Below are 16,193 nucleotides of genomic sequence, written 5' to 3'. Positions count from 1 at the left end.
ATTTAAACACTATGTGCATGCTCTGGTTAAAATCACCAAGTCAGACCTCTTGTCAGATGTACTCAGTGCATTTATATCCTCACCCGGTTTCTTCTCTGCAAGAAAGTGACGAATACCAGTAGCCGTCCTGTACAAGGTTCTCTGGGGGAAATGTTGTTTGGAGGGCTTTGTAACCTGTTGGTACAAATTTTGTAAGCCCGAAATTCAGAGGCAACGCACTCATCTCTACCAGAGGTGCTTCCAATGACTCAACTTGATGGAAATCGTAGTTTTGAATAAACCAACAACCTCAACAATGTGTACTTTTACCAGATGGTGCCTTTGCCACTTTTTAAATATTCCGTAGGCCATTTATTTTTGCACTGAGTGGGCTTGGGTGTCATGTTTTCAACGCGATTAACCTCTTCTTCTGCTGTTTTGGCTTCATAAAAATGTGACAAGGCCATATCTCATCAAGAATGACCAAATTGAGGTCAAGGATATGTGTTCTGCTTTAAACATTGATGGTGTTCAGGGACTTGTGGCACTGTTAAAATATCTGACAACAAAAGCTAATAATTACTTTAAAACAATACCAAAAAAAGTTATTAATTTCTTTTATTTATTTTTTGAGCTACAACTTGACTTACAACACTTAAAACAACTAACCACTTACATGTTACATTACCGATACAACTACAACTAGTACAACGTCTGAAGTACATGTAACAAATTGACTTCAGTTTTTTATGTATCTGTCCTCTTATTGATGATAAATTGGGCCATAACATTGTGAAAGTGGCTGTGGAAATTGTGAGCTGCAGGCGAGTGATTTCCACAGCAAACTTTGACAATGTTGTGACAGAAGTTATCATGAATAAGAGAACGGAGGCATAAATAACTGAGGTCAATTTTTTTTACAATAACTAAAACCCCAAAATGGTTTATTGCCAGGTTAAAATGAGGGGAAAAGACACAGTAAACAGCCTTAAACATGGATTTTATTCAAATTGACGTGAACATTGTCAGTAGCTTTTCTCGTTTTGATTGGTTAAAAAGTTGACAGTTTGACAGTTGAATGTTGAAGTTTGCAGATTGCATAAATTAGAATTCTCACTTGCTGCAAAAAAATAAATCTGAATCAAATTTACACTGCGAAAACATGTTTCTTGACGCGGAAACACAAACACTTGAGCTTTAGGGATGTGGCGTGAATTGAATTCCACTGGGTGAGGCATTTGGATCCAGCACAGAGACCGAACTTGTCGAAGCAGCGTAGGGCCAAGCAGATAGTTGAGTTATGGCATTTGGAACCGGAGCTTGACTGTTTTGCTGGGCTGTTGACAGAATCTTAAAGCAGTTTTAGAGCTGGCTTGTAGACTGTCTTCATTTGTAGCTAGCCAAGCTTTGCTCGTTAACATGGCCTGAAATACTCATTATGTGACGAGGTGGAATGCACAAATCCGACAACGTAATTGTTGTTGTTTGTACACTAATGCCTGGTTATCAATAACGACAGTAAATACAAGCATAAACAAAACCAGGTTGAAAAATTTGCTGAGAGCAGCTTGCGCTTATTGCCTCTTCTTGTTTTTGTTTTTTCTTTTTGCTGCGACAAATCTCAGTACATGCCCGCCCTAAACGGTAGAAAAGCATTTTTTTTTTTCAAGCTGTCAACTTGGTGAATTTTACCACATAACTCAGTGTTCTGTCTTTATTTTTTTACACAGAAAATGTACTTCCGTCACTTATATGGAAAGAACCAACCGTCTAACAAAAAGATTCACGTCGGTAATGAACTAAGAACCGGGAAGGACTTCCGACAATTATCCAAGGAACTCGCTATCGCTAAAGCAACTGCTGAGGTATATGGCATCGATTGCCTTGCTGCAGGAATGGAGATGGACCATGAAATCATTGCAAGATATCTGCATGTAACCCCAGAAGACTTTCAGCGCATAAAGGCCACCATTTTGTCAAATGATGGCAAAAAGCTTCGCACAATTCGCGATTCACTGTATTAGCTTGTTTAATCCGGGAATTAGAAATTTAAGCGCTTCAAACCAGACATTCATTTAGTTTTGTTGGTAGTTCTAATAGTCAAGAGATTTTATTTGTAACTGAACAAGTTACACAATGGAGGATAATCGCGCAAGTTGATCTTCAATATAACTAATCATTCGCTTACCGGTCGTTTCGCCCCACTGCAATTCAGTCAAGTTGCTTCGGTTTAAAACTGGCACATTCTCTAATATTTAAGCTCAATTTACTCCCCACGCAAACACTGCAAAGTGCAGGAACAGCTAAGATAATTTTTCACCCGAGCTCACTTTAAGAACAAGAAGTAATCACATTTTCATACCTAATGGTGTAGCGAAACCACCTTGTAGCGAAACAACCTGATACCAATCACTCCATGGAAAATCCACATTGTACATTTTTTTTTTCATTGCCAAAAAAGGAAAAAACAACTTTCCTACATATACTTCGCAATCATAGAAACATGATGTTTTCAAGAAAAAGAAAGGTCAACAAATGAGACACTTTCCTGGAATATTGAAAGATAAATTTATAATTACATGTACAGGTAAGCCATGGTCATTTACACAATAAATGAGATTGTTTATGTTGGAAAATCACTTGTTTCTATTTCTTTTCTCACCTAAGTATCCAAAGCTAAGCGAAAAAAAAAAAACCTAGAAAATATGATCACTTCCACCACATTCATTCAATACTATTTCCAATGCAAACACACTTACAGGCCTTGTTTGCAAAAGAACCTATTTCTACACTGTAGGCCTTTTTTAAACAGTGCTACTATGATAGAAAAAGAAGAGAAAAAAAAAAACCCAAAAGATTACTGTTTGGATCATATCAAGGTGGCTGTTCAAACTAAGTTATTTTCATGCATGTATACTGAAAAATCTCAACAAATAGAGAAATGTTCTCTTTGTCATACTAGAACTTTCATGAATACGAAATTGAAGAAATGGAACAGATTGATAGGCCCAACCCTCTCGACTGGATCAACATTCCATTGAGCCACACTGAAAAATTCCTAGCCTGGGAGTGCCTATCCAGGATAAAGCGAGCAATAACTGCCCCTTTCGAACTATGTACATGAGAATCAATAAAAATTAGTGTACCCTGATTGTCAACAATAATCAACATTGCCATTGCATTTACAATTAAAACATGAAAAGAAGATCTTTGCAGCAACAAGGTACTAATGACAGTTTCCAACTGACTCAGGGGGTTAGCACCAAACACATTGTACTCTTTGTAAATCTGTCTAACTTGGCATTGGTCCCCTGCCAGCTCAATGCCCTCTTCAACAGTCACAATTACTCCTTCCTGATCAAACAGCTCATCATGTAGCTGATTTCCATCTCTTATGGCTTTTTCAAGGGCAGCCTGCCAATGAAAGTTTATGGACTGTCCCAACAAAGTGTTATCAAGCCCACATTTTTGAAAGAGCAAACCAAAATTCAGGGCGATAAAAACACACGCACTGCTTCCATTTCGACTGTCAATTGTTGATTGTGACATGTTGAGGGGGAAATACCACTCAGTTACTCCAGGGGCTACATCACTCCCTACCACACCAGTTGTCAATGCTGGAACCAGTACTGGAACTGTATGGACGCTTGAACTAGTAGCAGTTGTGGCAAAGTTCGTGGTGGAAGCTGTTGGATCTGCGCTCGCAATTGTAGTGGCAACTGGGAAAGTGCTTGCAGTTGAAGTGATGGTTGCAGTGGCAGTTGGGGAAGAAGCAGTCGAACTGATGGTTGCAGTGGCAGTTGGGGAAGAAGCAGTCGAACTGATGGTTGCAGTGGCAGTTGGGGAAGAAGCAGTTGAACTGATGGTTGCAGTGGCAGTTGGGGAAGAAGCAGTTGAATCAACAGTGGGTACAGTAGTTGGAGGGATTTGTTGTACATGTAGGTCTGCAGCTAATTGCTCAGTTCCTCTCCTTCGTTTCTGATGATAACTGCTCCACCAGCTTGTGATTTGGGTTTTTCTTAACGGATTCAACCCTCTCGCCTTCATCTCTTCAATGCAGTCATCAGCATCTGCTCGAATCCCATAATTGGCTTGACGATTGTAGAATTCAATCATGACTTCCTTCTGCTCTAGAGTAAACAGCACTCTCTTTGCTCCGCCAACTTTCAGGGCATAACCAGGATTTACAGCATACGAGACAATGCCCTCTTCCTGCACTGGTACCACCATCACTGGGAGTACTCGCTCAGCAGCAGCATGTTGCACAAACCGAACATTGTAAGACTCTTCAGATGCATGTGGGGCTTCTGAGGGTGCTTCACAACAAATCTCTTCTGAGGTGCTTGCACCGGTTGCTCCAGCAATTGGATGGGTGCAGTTGGCAAAGCTTTGGATCTGAAGCTTGGTTTTCTTCAGTTCCTTCCCCATTCCAGTAAGGGATCTGGCTAAAAGACCTCCACTGTAAGACCCAGATGTGGGAAACTGAAAGTTTCCATACAAAGAAATCTCTTTCAAAGTGCCAACTTTATCGGGAGCCTTGCTTCTGTTGATCAGGAGCTTCCGGCACTTGACATTCTTCATTGACTGCAAAAAAAGGAAAAAAGAAAGTATAAACAAATTAACTCTCAAAACTGAGAAAAATGAGAGAATTTCCCCTTACTACAGATGTAGTTTCCATTAGTTTCCTGTCATAGTTTAAGGTGGGGGAAGTTATTTTTCGATCAACACAGTAATCTTCACTAATGATTTTTGTTATTCTCAATATATAATAAATACAAATCTTAAAAATCATCAAGTATATTGCTGTCCACAAAATGTTTGGTATCATACTGTAAAACTAATTCTTTATGGCCAACAGCACTACACAAAATTGATGTCACTTGACACTCCCCCCCCCCAAAAAAAAAATATAAAATAAAATAAAATAAAATAAAATAAAACAACTGGAAATGAAATGCATACATGTATACACATGTACAGTAGTTTTATCTGCTTCACTTTTAATCAATAATTTAAGTCTTGGTAATTTGAAATAATAACATTTTATAAAACACAAAAGCAATTCACATACCCCAATTAACTCCCCAAGCTGGCTTCCCGACTCCAAGTTGTTTCCAACTCTCACCCAACGCACTATCTTATGGCTCACATGAGCAAAGTGAGTGTTTAGCTTTGACTTTCCTTCCCCAGCTTCAAAATTGTTGTACTCGATCAGGTGTATGTTGAATGCTGCATTCACTTCAGAAAGGTAAAGCAGGAAGCCTGAGTTATGATAATGAGGGCCATTATCTATATTGATAAAACATAACATCCAAAACAAGTTACTCAGTTACTGAGAACATATTAATGAAGTACAGTAGTTGGGACAACACTTTCTGTAAAATATATGGACTGCATGGTAACCGTGTATATATCGGAAGCTAAAGCTAGGAGTAATCAAGGATTATTGAGTACATTCGAATGTTTGTTATGGGTATTGAGGTTGGCCATATTTGACCAGGGAGCCAGCCTAGCATTATTTTTTTTCGTTTCGTTTTTAGCCAGGGGCACAAGGGATATCTTTTTGCGACGTCAGTTGAATTTGAAGTGTCTGCGTGAATTAGTTTTGTGTATTGTATAACCATGACTCAATTCAGTAAGTAAAGATTGACCACAACAGGTCGTTTCGCACAATGGCCACTGAGTACAAGGACTCAGCCTCTTCAGTTCGAACGCAATGAGTATTGTGGCGGTGGTGGTCTGACATGACATGTATTTTGTTTCACACTTGTCTGACCTCGAATGAAATACATTTTCACTCTGAAAACTTATCACATAAAGTGGCTCATACTTTGAAGCATGATCAAAATATGTATGTTTGCTTTACATGTACCCGTAAGTGTGATTGAAACTACCTCAGTAGATGCAAGTACCACAGAGAAAGTAACCCTGGGTGACAAGAAAGATAAGACTGCAGTAACAAAATGTTCAAATTCCATTTGTCACTTTAGTTACAATAATATTATTATTAAGGATGGGAATATTATGTGATATTTTGAATTATTCATGTGGTCCGGATGTTTGAGAGGACTAATATGATGGAAAAAAGCTTCCTTTAAACATGTTCATTCTAAACAATCATGTTTTGCTACTTGTGCAATCTCAGCACCTATCAGTGCATGCACAGAGGAACAAGGCTACAGTGTAAATGCATAATGGAGGTGTCCACGTTCACATTTTGGCCTGTAAGTACAGTAACTGTTTTGTACAGTAATTGCAAGTACAACCTACTAAAGCACTGTGCTTACCTGAAAACAAGTATACTCTAAAGCCAGGGAAGGATTGCTCCAGCCATCTAAACCCCACATCCATCGCGCTCTGACTAAACCACGAATCCTGCTTAGTGTCGTCACTCCCCAAATCAAGAACCTCGCTGACCTTTGTTTGTTCATCCACTTGAGCTATGACAAGTAGGCCATGGAGTGATATCCCTCTCTTGCCATACCAATCCCGCTGACATTCACGTAAACGGACACCAAGTTCAAGTTTCATCTTGTAGTCAATGATGACAATGGCATCACCTGGCTGAAGATTGTTGAGGAGGAACCTGTGGTAGTCTGCCTGGTGCTTTGTCCTCAACAGGTGGCTAGCATACAGTGCATGGGTGCTCATCACCTCCTTCAGCTCTTCTTCCAGCTTATCCTTTGCAGCAGTGTCAGCCACCCTGTTTATGTTGTCTTTGGCAACCTTCTCTACTTTTGCCAAGGCAACAACATCAGAACAGCAGCTTGGATGAGACTCGGTGCATGATCCAAAGGCATGTCTCATGCAAAGTTCGAGGCAAGAAGAGTGCCTCTCAGCAACTTTGCTAAACTGATTTTTCATAAACCGCTGATGTTTCAACACCTTAGCTTTCTCTTCTTTCAAAGAAACACCTACTTTCAGTTCAATTTCACTCAGTAAGGATAGCAGCTTTTCATAATTTGAATGACCATAGTCATCACAAATGTTACACAGTCCTGCCAACATTGTGTCAGATCTGAAGCTGGGTGGTAGATGGCTGTAAATGTATGTTCGCTTTACACCACCAGGGAACTCCAGCAGGTACTGGTTAACAAGGTTCTTGATACTGTCTTTCCAGTATCTCACTGGACTTTCATGACCATTAACAACTATGCTCCTGCATGAAGAAGGCCTGGAGACATCATCCCTCATAAAGAACTCTGACAGTTCCTCCAAAACAGATGGGCTCACACACTGCCGTTTGAACTTGAACTTTGATGGCGGTGTCCCACCACGACCAAAGAGGATGCTGTGAACCCTTCCAGCAGTAACAGTGTTTGGGGAGCAACCAAACTGCTCTTGCAGAAATCGATAAGGGTACTCCATTGCAACAATGGACAGCAGCGGCCTCCTTTCGTCTGCAAAATAAGTAATTCTTCCAACCGATTTAGCAGCAACAACCCTGTTGTTAAACTCCTCCGGAGTTTTGTCACCTGACAATGTTAATCTACTGTCTTTTAGAGAAGACCCAATCAAAATCTTGGCCTTCTGAGCTGCTGCCTTCTTTTGAACCTCTTTTGCCTTTTCCTTTGACATACATTCCTTGTAATCTCTTACAAGTGATTGCAGAATTGGATTACAGCCTTCTGCACTGCAGTTATCTACACCAAATGTTGCAGTCCACTTTTTCCTCTTCACCACGTCACTGATAAATTGCGACATGTCACTCTCTTCATAAAGCACATTTGAGAGAGCCATGTGTTTGATTGTGGAGATCAGTTCAGCCCTCATCTCTCTTTGCCCACGCTCAGTTTGGTCTTTATAGGGAACTAAAGGAACAACGGGTCGTTGTGTACTTTGATCATGCTTTTCACATGTGGCTAATGCAGGCAATACAGGTACATGTAGAAATCTCTGAGTATCATCATTTACTTCTGTAACTGGCACTGCAGTATCTTCCTCAAGCCTGGAGCAAACATCCTTGGCAAAAACAATATAACAAGAAGAAACATGTCAAAAAATATTATCAAGGGGAAGCATTAACAAAAGTATAAACAACTAACCCAGAGCTACAACCATGAGTTCTAGAAATGTCGAGATACTTGACCAAAAAAATAAATTCTCCCAACCAAAACAAACAAAAAAACACATGTATGATTGGATGATTCACAATACATGTAATTCATTGAGATTGTTTCACTTATCTTTGGAGTGCTCTATGCATAGACAGGCAGAGCAAGAGATAAACAAATAGTTTACAAATGAAAAGACAGAAAGTTGTTACTCGAGTTTCACGCATTAAGCGATCATCAGATCATCAGAAAAATCAAAGTCTTTTCCTTTGCTTTATGCTATGCTGTCACTTCATGACTTAACCCAATAAAGAATATAATAATTTAACTATTTTCTTCCAGCTAGCCACCAATGTAACACCATATTCTGTCTCAAGATCAAAATTAGTTTAGGATTCCAAACAATTTCATTTTGGATCTACTGTGCAAGTTAGTAAGCTGGTACAATCTACGCTCTCATTAAAGTTGTGCCCATTTTTATCATTATTATTTTGGGAAAGATAAAATGGTCACTCTGTAATTGGAGCAATGACAAAAGAAAAGATGTTTATGGCAGAGCTTCCAACAAATAATTCTTGAAATAATCACTCCTGTTGCTCACCTCGGTGAGTGCAAAATCATATAAACCAGAGCAGGAGTTTCGTTTTCTTCATGTAAACAGTATAAGGCTAATGTCTTGAATACTCAGTTTTCAAAATGTTTTTTTTATGAATTCACTTTGTATACCAGTCAATGAGCCAATGTCTTTTTGAGTCATGAATCAACCCAAATAAATGCCAACAATTTCGAGTCAGTGCTTCACCCTAATCACTATTGTCAGTGCTTACCCTGACCTGACTTATAGTTGGACTCATGATTCATTGACTCATAAAATACAGTGCAAGCTTCCTTTTTGGTATCATCATTGTAGAATTGTGAAATCATCTTTAATCAGGTAATCATACGTCCGATATACATGATCGGATGTGACGTCATCCAACTATTCCAATGGATATCAAATCACTACATCGCCCCCTCTTTTTTTTTTAAAAGAAAAACCGAACACAAAACTGACTTAAACCATAGTCATAACTGTTTTGGCCTGTCTAAGCGTCTGATTGGAACATGGACACGTGTTACAAGTCATAACCATATCTCATGATCGGTCGTCGAATTCTCTCGGATTTTCTCGTCTCCCTTTCCTCTTGTTCGGATTCCGCCTGTAAGTCACCGCATTCATCATCACTGTCCTCCCTATCTACTTTTTTGAAATGGGAGATATTCCGAGTGACTGTTCGGCCACTGGTCGCTTCGGCGGTGACCATGTTGTATTTTCTTGTGGTAACTGTGAGTGGTTCCGGGTCGAACCGGGGCGTGAGTTTGTGTTTCTTCTGTTGTAGACAAATGACAGTGTCACCCTCTTGTATGGCTGATTCTTGCACTCGGTGTTGCTGGTCGTACTAGGTTTTGTTTTTGTGTTTCGCTGTTTGAATGTTCTCCTTTGCAATCGCGTGTTTGTTGAGAACTTTCCTGCTCGCTAATTCAGGTAACTGTCCCCTAATTGTTCGATTGAACAGTAGAACACATGGTGCGACTTTTGTTGTAGCATGTGGAGTAGACCTGTAACTCAGAAGAAATCGTTGGAGTTCTTGTTTCCATTTTTTTCCTTCGATTTGTGCAGTTTTCATCAGCTTTCCGAGTGGTTTCATGAAGCTCTCTGCATTAGCGTTTCCTTGGGGCCAGTGTGGGGTGCTTGTATGCCATTCAATGCCAAGGACGTTCATATATCTTTCGTATTCATGTCCGTTAAACGGAGGCCATTATCGGTTTTGAGTTTCTTTGGTATGCCATGGGTTGCGAAGATCTTGTCAAGTTTCGGTATGCACGCTCTTGCTTTAGTAGAATTGACTATTTCGACCTCTGGGAACTTTGAGTACTTGTCTATCACGACAAGTAGGTATTCGCCAGTTTGGGGTATGGGACCGTAGAAATCTATTGCGACGCTTTCCCATGGAGTGTCCGAAGTGGGTGTGAGCTCCATTGGTTGAGGAGCGCTGCTTGGTCCCACTGCTTGACAAGCGACGCATTTGTCAATCATTTCATGTACCCGTTTATCCATGTTTGGGTACCAGATCTTTTCACGCAACAGACTCTTGGTTTTCTCAAGGCCTTGATGACCAACGTGTCCGAGTGCGGTTGCTCTTTCTTGCAATTCTGCTGGAATTACTAATCGCGTACCTTTGAGGAGTATGTCTTCTGATGTGTTGAGTGTTAGTTCGTCAACACATAGTGTGTATGGTTTGAGTTCGGGATCTTGATCATCCCATCTTCCACTTTGCATGCTTTGTTTTACTCTAGTCAGAACGGGATCCCGAGCAGTTGCCTCTTTGAACTCTTCAATTGTCATGTGCTTGGAGATCGCGTGAGTAATGATGAAGTTGACATGTTCTTCTGCTATCTGCTCTTCGTTCGGAGTCGTTTCCGTTGTCGAAGTCGGGTGTCTGCTTAAGTAATCGGCCTCATTCAGTAGTCCTTTCTGGTAGATTACTCTAAAGTTGTATAGTTGAAGCCTCATCATCCACCGCTCTATGCGGGCAGGAGGGTTTGACCGTGGGTTGTTGAAGATGGCCTCCAAGGCTCGGTGGTCTGTAATGACGTCAAACTCTGATCCCAGTAGGAACATGCGGAAGTGCTCAATGCCCCAAACCAAGGGAAGTCCTTCAATATCAGTTTGAGAGTACCTCTTCTCCACAGAGCTTAGGGCTCGACTGGCGTAGGAGTTTATTTTGTACGGCAGACCTTGTTGGTCCCTTTGTGCCAAAATGGCGCTCACCCCATGAGGCGAACCATCGACGATTACAAGGCTTCGTTTGTTAGTGTCATAGTAAACCATAACTGGTGTTTGGGTAAGCTTTTTCTTCAGCTGTTCAAAAGCTTTCTGCTGTGGAACCTTCCACTCGAAGGTAGAGTTCTTTTTCGTTAGTTCTCAAAGTGGCACTGTAATTGTTGCGTAGTTCGGAATGTATTCATGGCAGGTGTTTGCCATTCCAAGAAAACTGCGAACCTCACTTGAATTTGTGGGACGGGATACATTGACCAGTTTACTGATTCGTTCGGGATCTGGCTTGGTGCCTTCAGCAGTAAATATCAGCCCATAGAATTTAATTTCTTTCTGCAGGAAACAACACTTTTCTCCTTTGACCTTAAGATTGAGTGTTGCTAGACGTTTTAGGCAGTTCTCAAGGGCCTCATCATGCTCTTTCTTTGTTTTGCCATGGATAATTATGTCATCAGCAATGTTTTTCACGCCTCGAATGTCTCTGAGATTTTTCTCTAAGACATTTTGAAAAATTTCTGCAGCGCTGCAAGTTCCGTGCTTCAAGCGTTTGTATCGGAACAAGCCTTCATGCGTAGAAAATGTTGTAATGAAGCGACTTTCCGGCTCCAATTCAAGTTGGTGATAAGCTTGTTTTAAGTCGAGCTTTGAGAAGAATTTTGATCCGTTGACCTCTGCCTTGAAATCCTGTAAGGTTGGCATGACATGTCGTTCCCGTTCAATGGCCTGGTTTGCTTCTCGCATGTCAACGCATATGCGAGTCCCCCCGTCTTTTTGTGGCGTGCATACGATCGGAGAGATCCACGGAGTTGGTTGATTTACTACTTCTTCGATGATGTCTTGTTCTAGCAGTTTTTGTACTTCCTGTGACACTTCTTTTCTCATATGGTACGGGATTCTGCGTTGGGGTTGAATAACTGGCTTGACATCATCTCGTATGTGCAGTCCAATTTGTTGATTGTTCAATTTTCCTTGTCCTTCAAAGACTGTGCTGTATTTGTTTAGGATCTCTTGAATATGGGGGTCACTTGACGTGGCGGCACTTTGTGTCTCACTCTTGATGGATGTCTGTGTCAGGTCTGAAGATGGCGGTGCACTTTCATCTTTCATCAAGTCGTCGCTGGGCATGTAATCTGTAGTAACTCCTGGAATGCTTGACACAGTATTAATGAGTTTAATTAACTCTAAATCTTGAGCCGTCTTGGCGCTCAACAAATTGCCGCCCATGCCCTCAACAACATATAATTGTGTAACCATGTAACGCTTCTTGGATTCAAGTGTTGCTTGGAACTGACCTTTCAAAGGTAGAGGCGTTTTCGAGCCATAAGCATAAATCTTTGTTGAACTCTTCCGGAGGGGTACATTTCTTTTCAAGCGATCATACGTTGCAGAATCAATTAAGTCAACGGTGGCGCCAGTATCAACAAGAAACGAGACATCATTCTTGTTCATTCTAACCGTTGTTTTGAGGGTTGGTTTGTTATCCTGGCTTATCGTGTAAGCATAATTCTCATCTGAGCTACTGTCGTCGAAACTAGATTTCAGTTCGGCCTCTTGAACAGCCCGGGCCTGCTGCATGTTCTGTTGAAATTTCTTGTCTGGGGGGTGCGTGGATCTTGCTCGCGCACGAGGTTGTTCAGGTCTTTGTTTCGCGGGGAATGTCTTATCTTTACGGCACACCCTGGCAAAATGGCCTTCAGTTCCACAATTCGCGCAGACCGAATTCAATGCCGGGCATGGCCGACGTTCGTGTGGAAACTCAAAGCCACAGCGAAAACATTTTCGCTGGTTTGTGGGGACTGCATTTACTGACTGACGTTGAAATTGTCCTTCCATTTCACTAGCTTGTACCGCGCTAGTTTGTGCTTTCCGACCATCAATGAGTATGTCCTTTAGTGAATAGCCTGGGTCCCGGAGAGTTCGTTTGCGTATTCGGGTGGACGTTCCGTTGCACACAATTTGCATTTTGATTTCAAAATCAATGTCCGTAAATTCACAGTATTTTGCTAATCGCCGGAGACGCGTGTGAAATTCGTCCATTGACTCAGTGGATTGTTGGGTCACTTGACGAAACAAATACACTTGATAAATTCGGTTCTTGTCTGGTTCGAAATAATGCGTCAAGGCATCAACTACTTTTTGAAAATCCTTGGCCTCTCCTGTGTCTGGTAGCGTCTTAAAAATTTCATATACCTCAGGGCCAGCTTAGAGAAGTAATGCACGTTTTTGAGTAGCATCTGTTATGTCAGCAGCGACAAGGTAGGTATTAAAGCGGTTGAGCCATTGGGTCCATTGTGCGCTTGTATTGGTTGAATCACTACGTGGTTCAAATGCAGGCATCGGTTGAATGTTCATAGCCATTGTGAATCTTGAAGTCGGTCCCGTCCAAACTCAGTTACGAGCGATAAAAATCCCTATTGTCGAAGTTTGACCCTCGTCGCCATTGTAGAATTGTGAAATCATCTTTAATCAGGTAATCATACGTCCTATATACATGATCGGATGTGACGTCATCCAACTATTCCAATGGATATCAAATCACTACAATCATCTTAAAAAATATTTCTTCTGTTCGTTTGTTTATGTTTATTTTTATTTAGTTGTTTTGCATTGTACTTGCTACAAAAACTGGTGCGTGTACAAATGACCAGGCGAACAAAGAAAATTCGCCACAAATACTGCGGAACATACATCAGTTGTGTTCCTTTTGCAGGATCACAATGGGCATTGTAAAGCTTACGTGAGACATAGCAATGCACTGTAATTTTTGAAAATAGAGAAAATTTAGCTTACCTCAAGTCTACTACACTTGGCTTCCATTTCCAATCTTGACCGACAATATATACAAATCTTCCTCTTACGGCCTTTCCATCTTTGGTCTGGAACAAACATCGAATATTCCTCAGGAGTGCAGAGTCGCAGATTCTTGGAATCGACCTCGCCATGCTTCCACTCTTCGTGGCGTGAACAACAACATGATGCAGAAAACGGCATGGGAAAATCACTTGAAGATCACACACAAAAAAGACTATATACAACTATTTACAACTGAGATAGGATATTTACAAATTTTAGTACGTTTCCGATGGAATAAAAGGGAAAAAACCACGCCAACTTGAGCTCACAAAATGGCTTCCACGCGTCTGTAGTATGACACTTCATGGATCTGAACCTTCGTGGGCGGAAAACATCGGGTTCCCCACATACGATTTTTGCACGAAGTTGCAAGACAGTAAGTCGTGTCCTATTGAATCCATTTTCGGCATTTCCGACAGCTAAATCGAGACAAATCGGAGACAAATCGCCTTTTTGAAGATTTTAGCCAATCAGATTGCTGCATTTTAGTTAGTTAAGCCGATTATCTGCGGTTGGGTAAAAGGATTCCAAACATTCCGTTGCCGTTGCTGCTATCGTCCTCAGCCGGAGTGTTACTTAAGCATTTCGGTATCTTAAACTTCCTGCTGTTGATTGGTTTACTCAAGAAAATTAAGGCATGGCTTCGATTTCTTCAGAGGGCGTAACTACCAAGTAATTAGCATATTTGCCAAGCTTTCGCCAGCTTGAAAAAAAAAATGGCAGTTCCAGTGGTGCCATAAGTTGTTGTTGGGACAGTGTTTTAGCGGGCTCTTTCGGTTTGGATGATGGTTTCATGAAGGTAACTTGGAGTCACTTCGCAGGCTCTGATTATATAATGGCAACTGTTTTTTCCGGTTATTCAAGTATATTTTGGAGGAGATCACGGCAGCGCTAGAACGACATACGGTGAGTATATGTGGGTAATATATTTAGTTGTGCTTATTTTTTTTGCTATTTTGCGCTAGCAGTTTTCATGGAGGTCTGGAAAATTACAAATTTGTATATATAATTTTTTTTTTCAATGAACCATTTGAAGTGGTATGCTTTTGGTTTACAAGTTTATCTCCGTTTATTTATGGGCCGATGACACGCATTTTCTTCGATGTTCTCCCGACTAGCCTCCCTCATTTTCTCCAGTTTCTGTAAGATAATTCATTACTCAAAATTTAACTCAAATATTGCCTGTATTTTGGAATTCTAATACACCAAGGCTTTCGTAAAATGCAGCCTGAACAAGATTTTTTGTTAATTAGCTTTTGGCCGCTGTTTCAAGCAGCAAAAGCTTAAATATCAATGTGTGCAATTGTCCATATTCATATAGTATTAAAGTTTAAGCTTATTTATGTTTATTTACAGAAGAAAAAGACAGATGGGCAAGCTAACTTTCACATGTATCAGTCAAATCTATTTATATGATTTACAGTTTTCTCATAGGCTTGAAAAACTATTTACATTTTTTTGTGGGTTGCAATTCAGGGGTTTCACCAAGCCATTGGGCAGGGGGCAAATTTATTATAATTTTATTATGATTGGTTTTCACAGAGGCCAATTTTAACTACTTTAATTGAAAACTGATGGTGGAGATACTCCTGTAGACTGACAAGCGGGCAAAACCATCATCACGGCCCGCTCTGGGCCCAGCTTTTATTGACACCCCCGTATTTTAGCCATTGGAACTTTCCTACAAATGAACTGTGATCTTCCAATGTTTGAGAAGTTCCTTACATAAAAGAACTTTCTTGTAAATGGAGTATTGTCTCTTTTCTTCTTTCACATCATTGAAACATGGTACATGAAAGTCATGCTTTAGGCAAAACTCTTTCTCCCCGTTATATCAAAGAAGTGTGTTTTGCCAAAATCTTTGTCTGCATCTGTGCAAGAAGGTTTTTGTGGTAAAAATGGCTTTTGGGGTTACACTGCATGTCCTTTCGTGCTCTATCTAACAATAAGATACCATTTGTTTCCCCTAGAATTCTTGCAATGTTCTTGCACAGCTTTGTTGTAATCTGGTTAGGCTGATGGCAATCAGGACTTGATATTCTTTCATGTTGTTCCTTGTATTCAGGTGTAGCTGTTGAGACGGGGCTGTTATTTGTTGAGGTGTTTTTTGATTCAAAACATTAGTATTGATCACTTGATTACAATCACCATTATCTGCACATAGTCTGATGACTCTATGGGGAATTTTGATGGCATCATCAGCGAGGCACACATCCCAACATTGTTTGAGGTGCTGTTCTTCTAGTTTAAGGTTACTTGACCTGAAATGGTGCAGGGAAGGTCCTTGGGGTCTGAAACTAAGATGATCCATGCCATCAAGGAACTCCACTCCAGCAACAACATGCTTCCACCAATCACCTTCGCCACAGAGCAGGAAATCGCTGATGCCCTGGAGATGTCCCTGATATTCTCTGGGGTATCTCACGATATACCTATGTGGTATGATTGTGTTGGGGAATGGTAGTAATGCCTTATAATATTTGGAGATT

At 40.7% G+C, this 16,193-nt stretch overlaps 1 protein-coding gene across 1 annotated transcript; it reads right to left on the bottom strand.

Annotated features, from left to right (window-relative positions):
• Nucleotides 1-2,744: 2,744 nt before the first annotated feature.
• Nucleotides 2,745-14,258, bottom strand: LOC146450460 (uncharacterized). Its single transcript, XM_085100496.1, has 4 exons — nt 13,642-14,258; nt 6,267-7,941; nt 5,051-5,268; nt 2,745-4,563 (listed from the first exon to the last, which is right to left on the bottom strand). Exons 1-4 carry the CDS (start codon nt 13,840-13,842, stop codon nt 2,947-2,949), a joined length of 3,711 nt encoding a protein of 1,236 aa, XP_084956622.1. The 5' UTR covers nt 13,843-14,258; the 3' UTR covers nt 2,745-2,946.
• Nucleotides 14,259-16,193: the final 1,935 nt, after the last annotated feature.

This window comes from Pavona decussata, unplaced genomic scaffold (assembly GCF_977016875.1).
Source record: "Pavona decussata unplaced genomic scaffold, jaPavDecu1.1 SCAFFOLD_468, whole genome shotgun sequence".
NCBI classification, from domain to species: Eukaryota; Metazoa; Cnidaria; class Anthozoa; order Scleractinia; family Agariciidae; genus Pavona; species Pavona decussata.
Note: the sequence above shows the minus strand (reverse complement) of the source record. Positions and strands in the feature narration are given on the sequence as shown.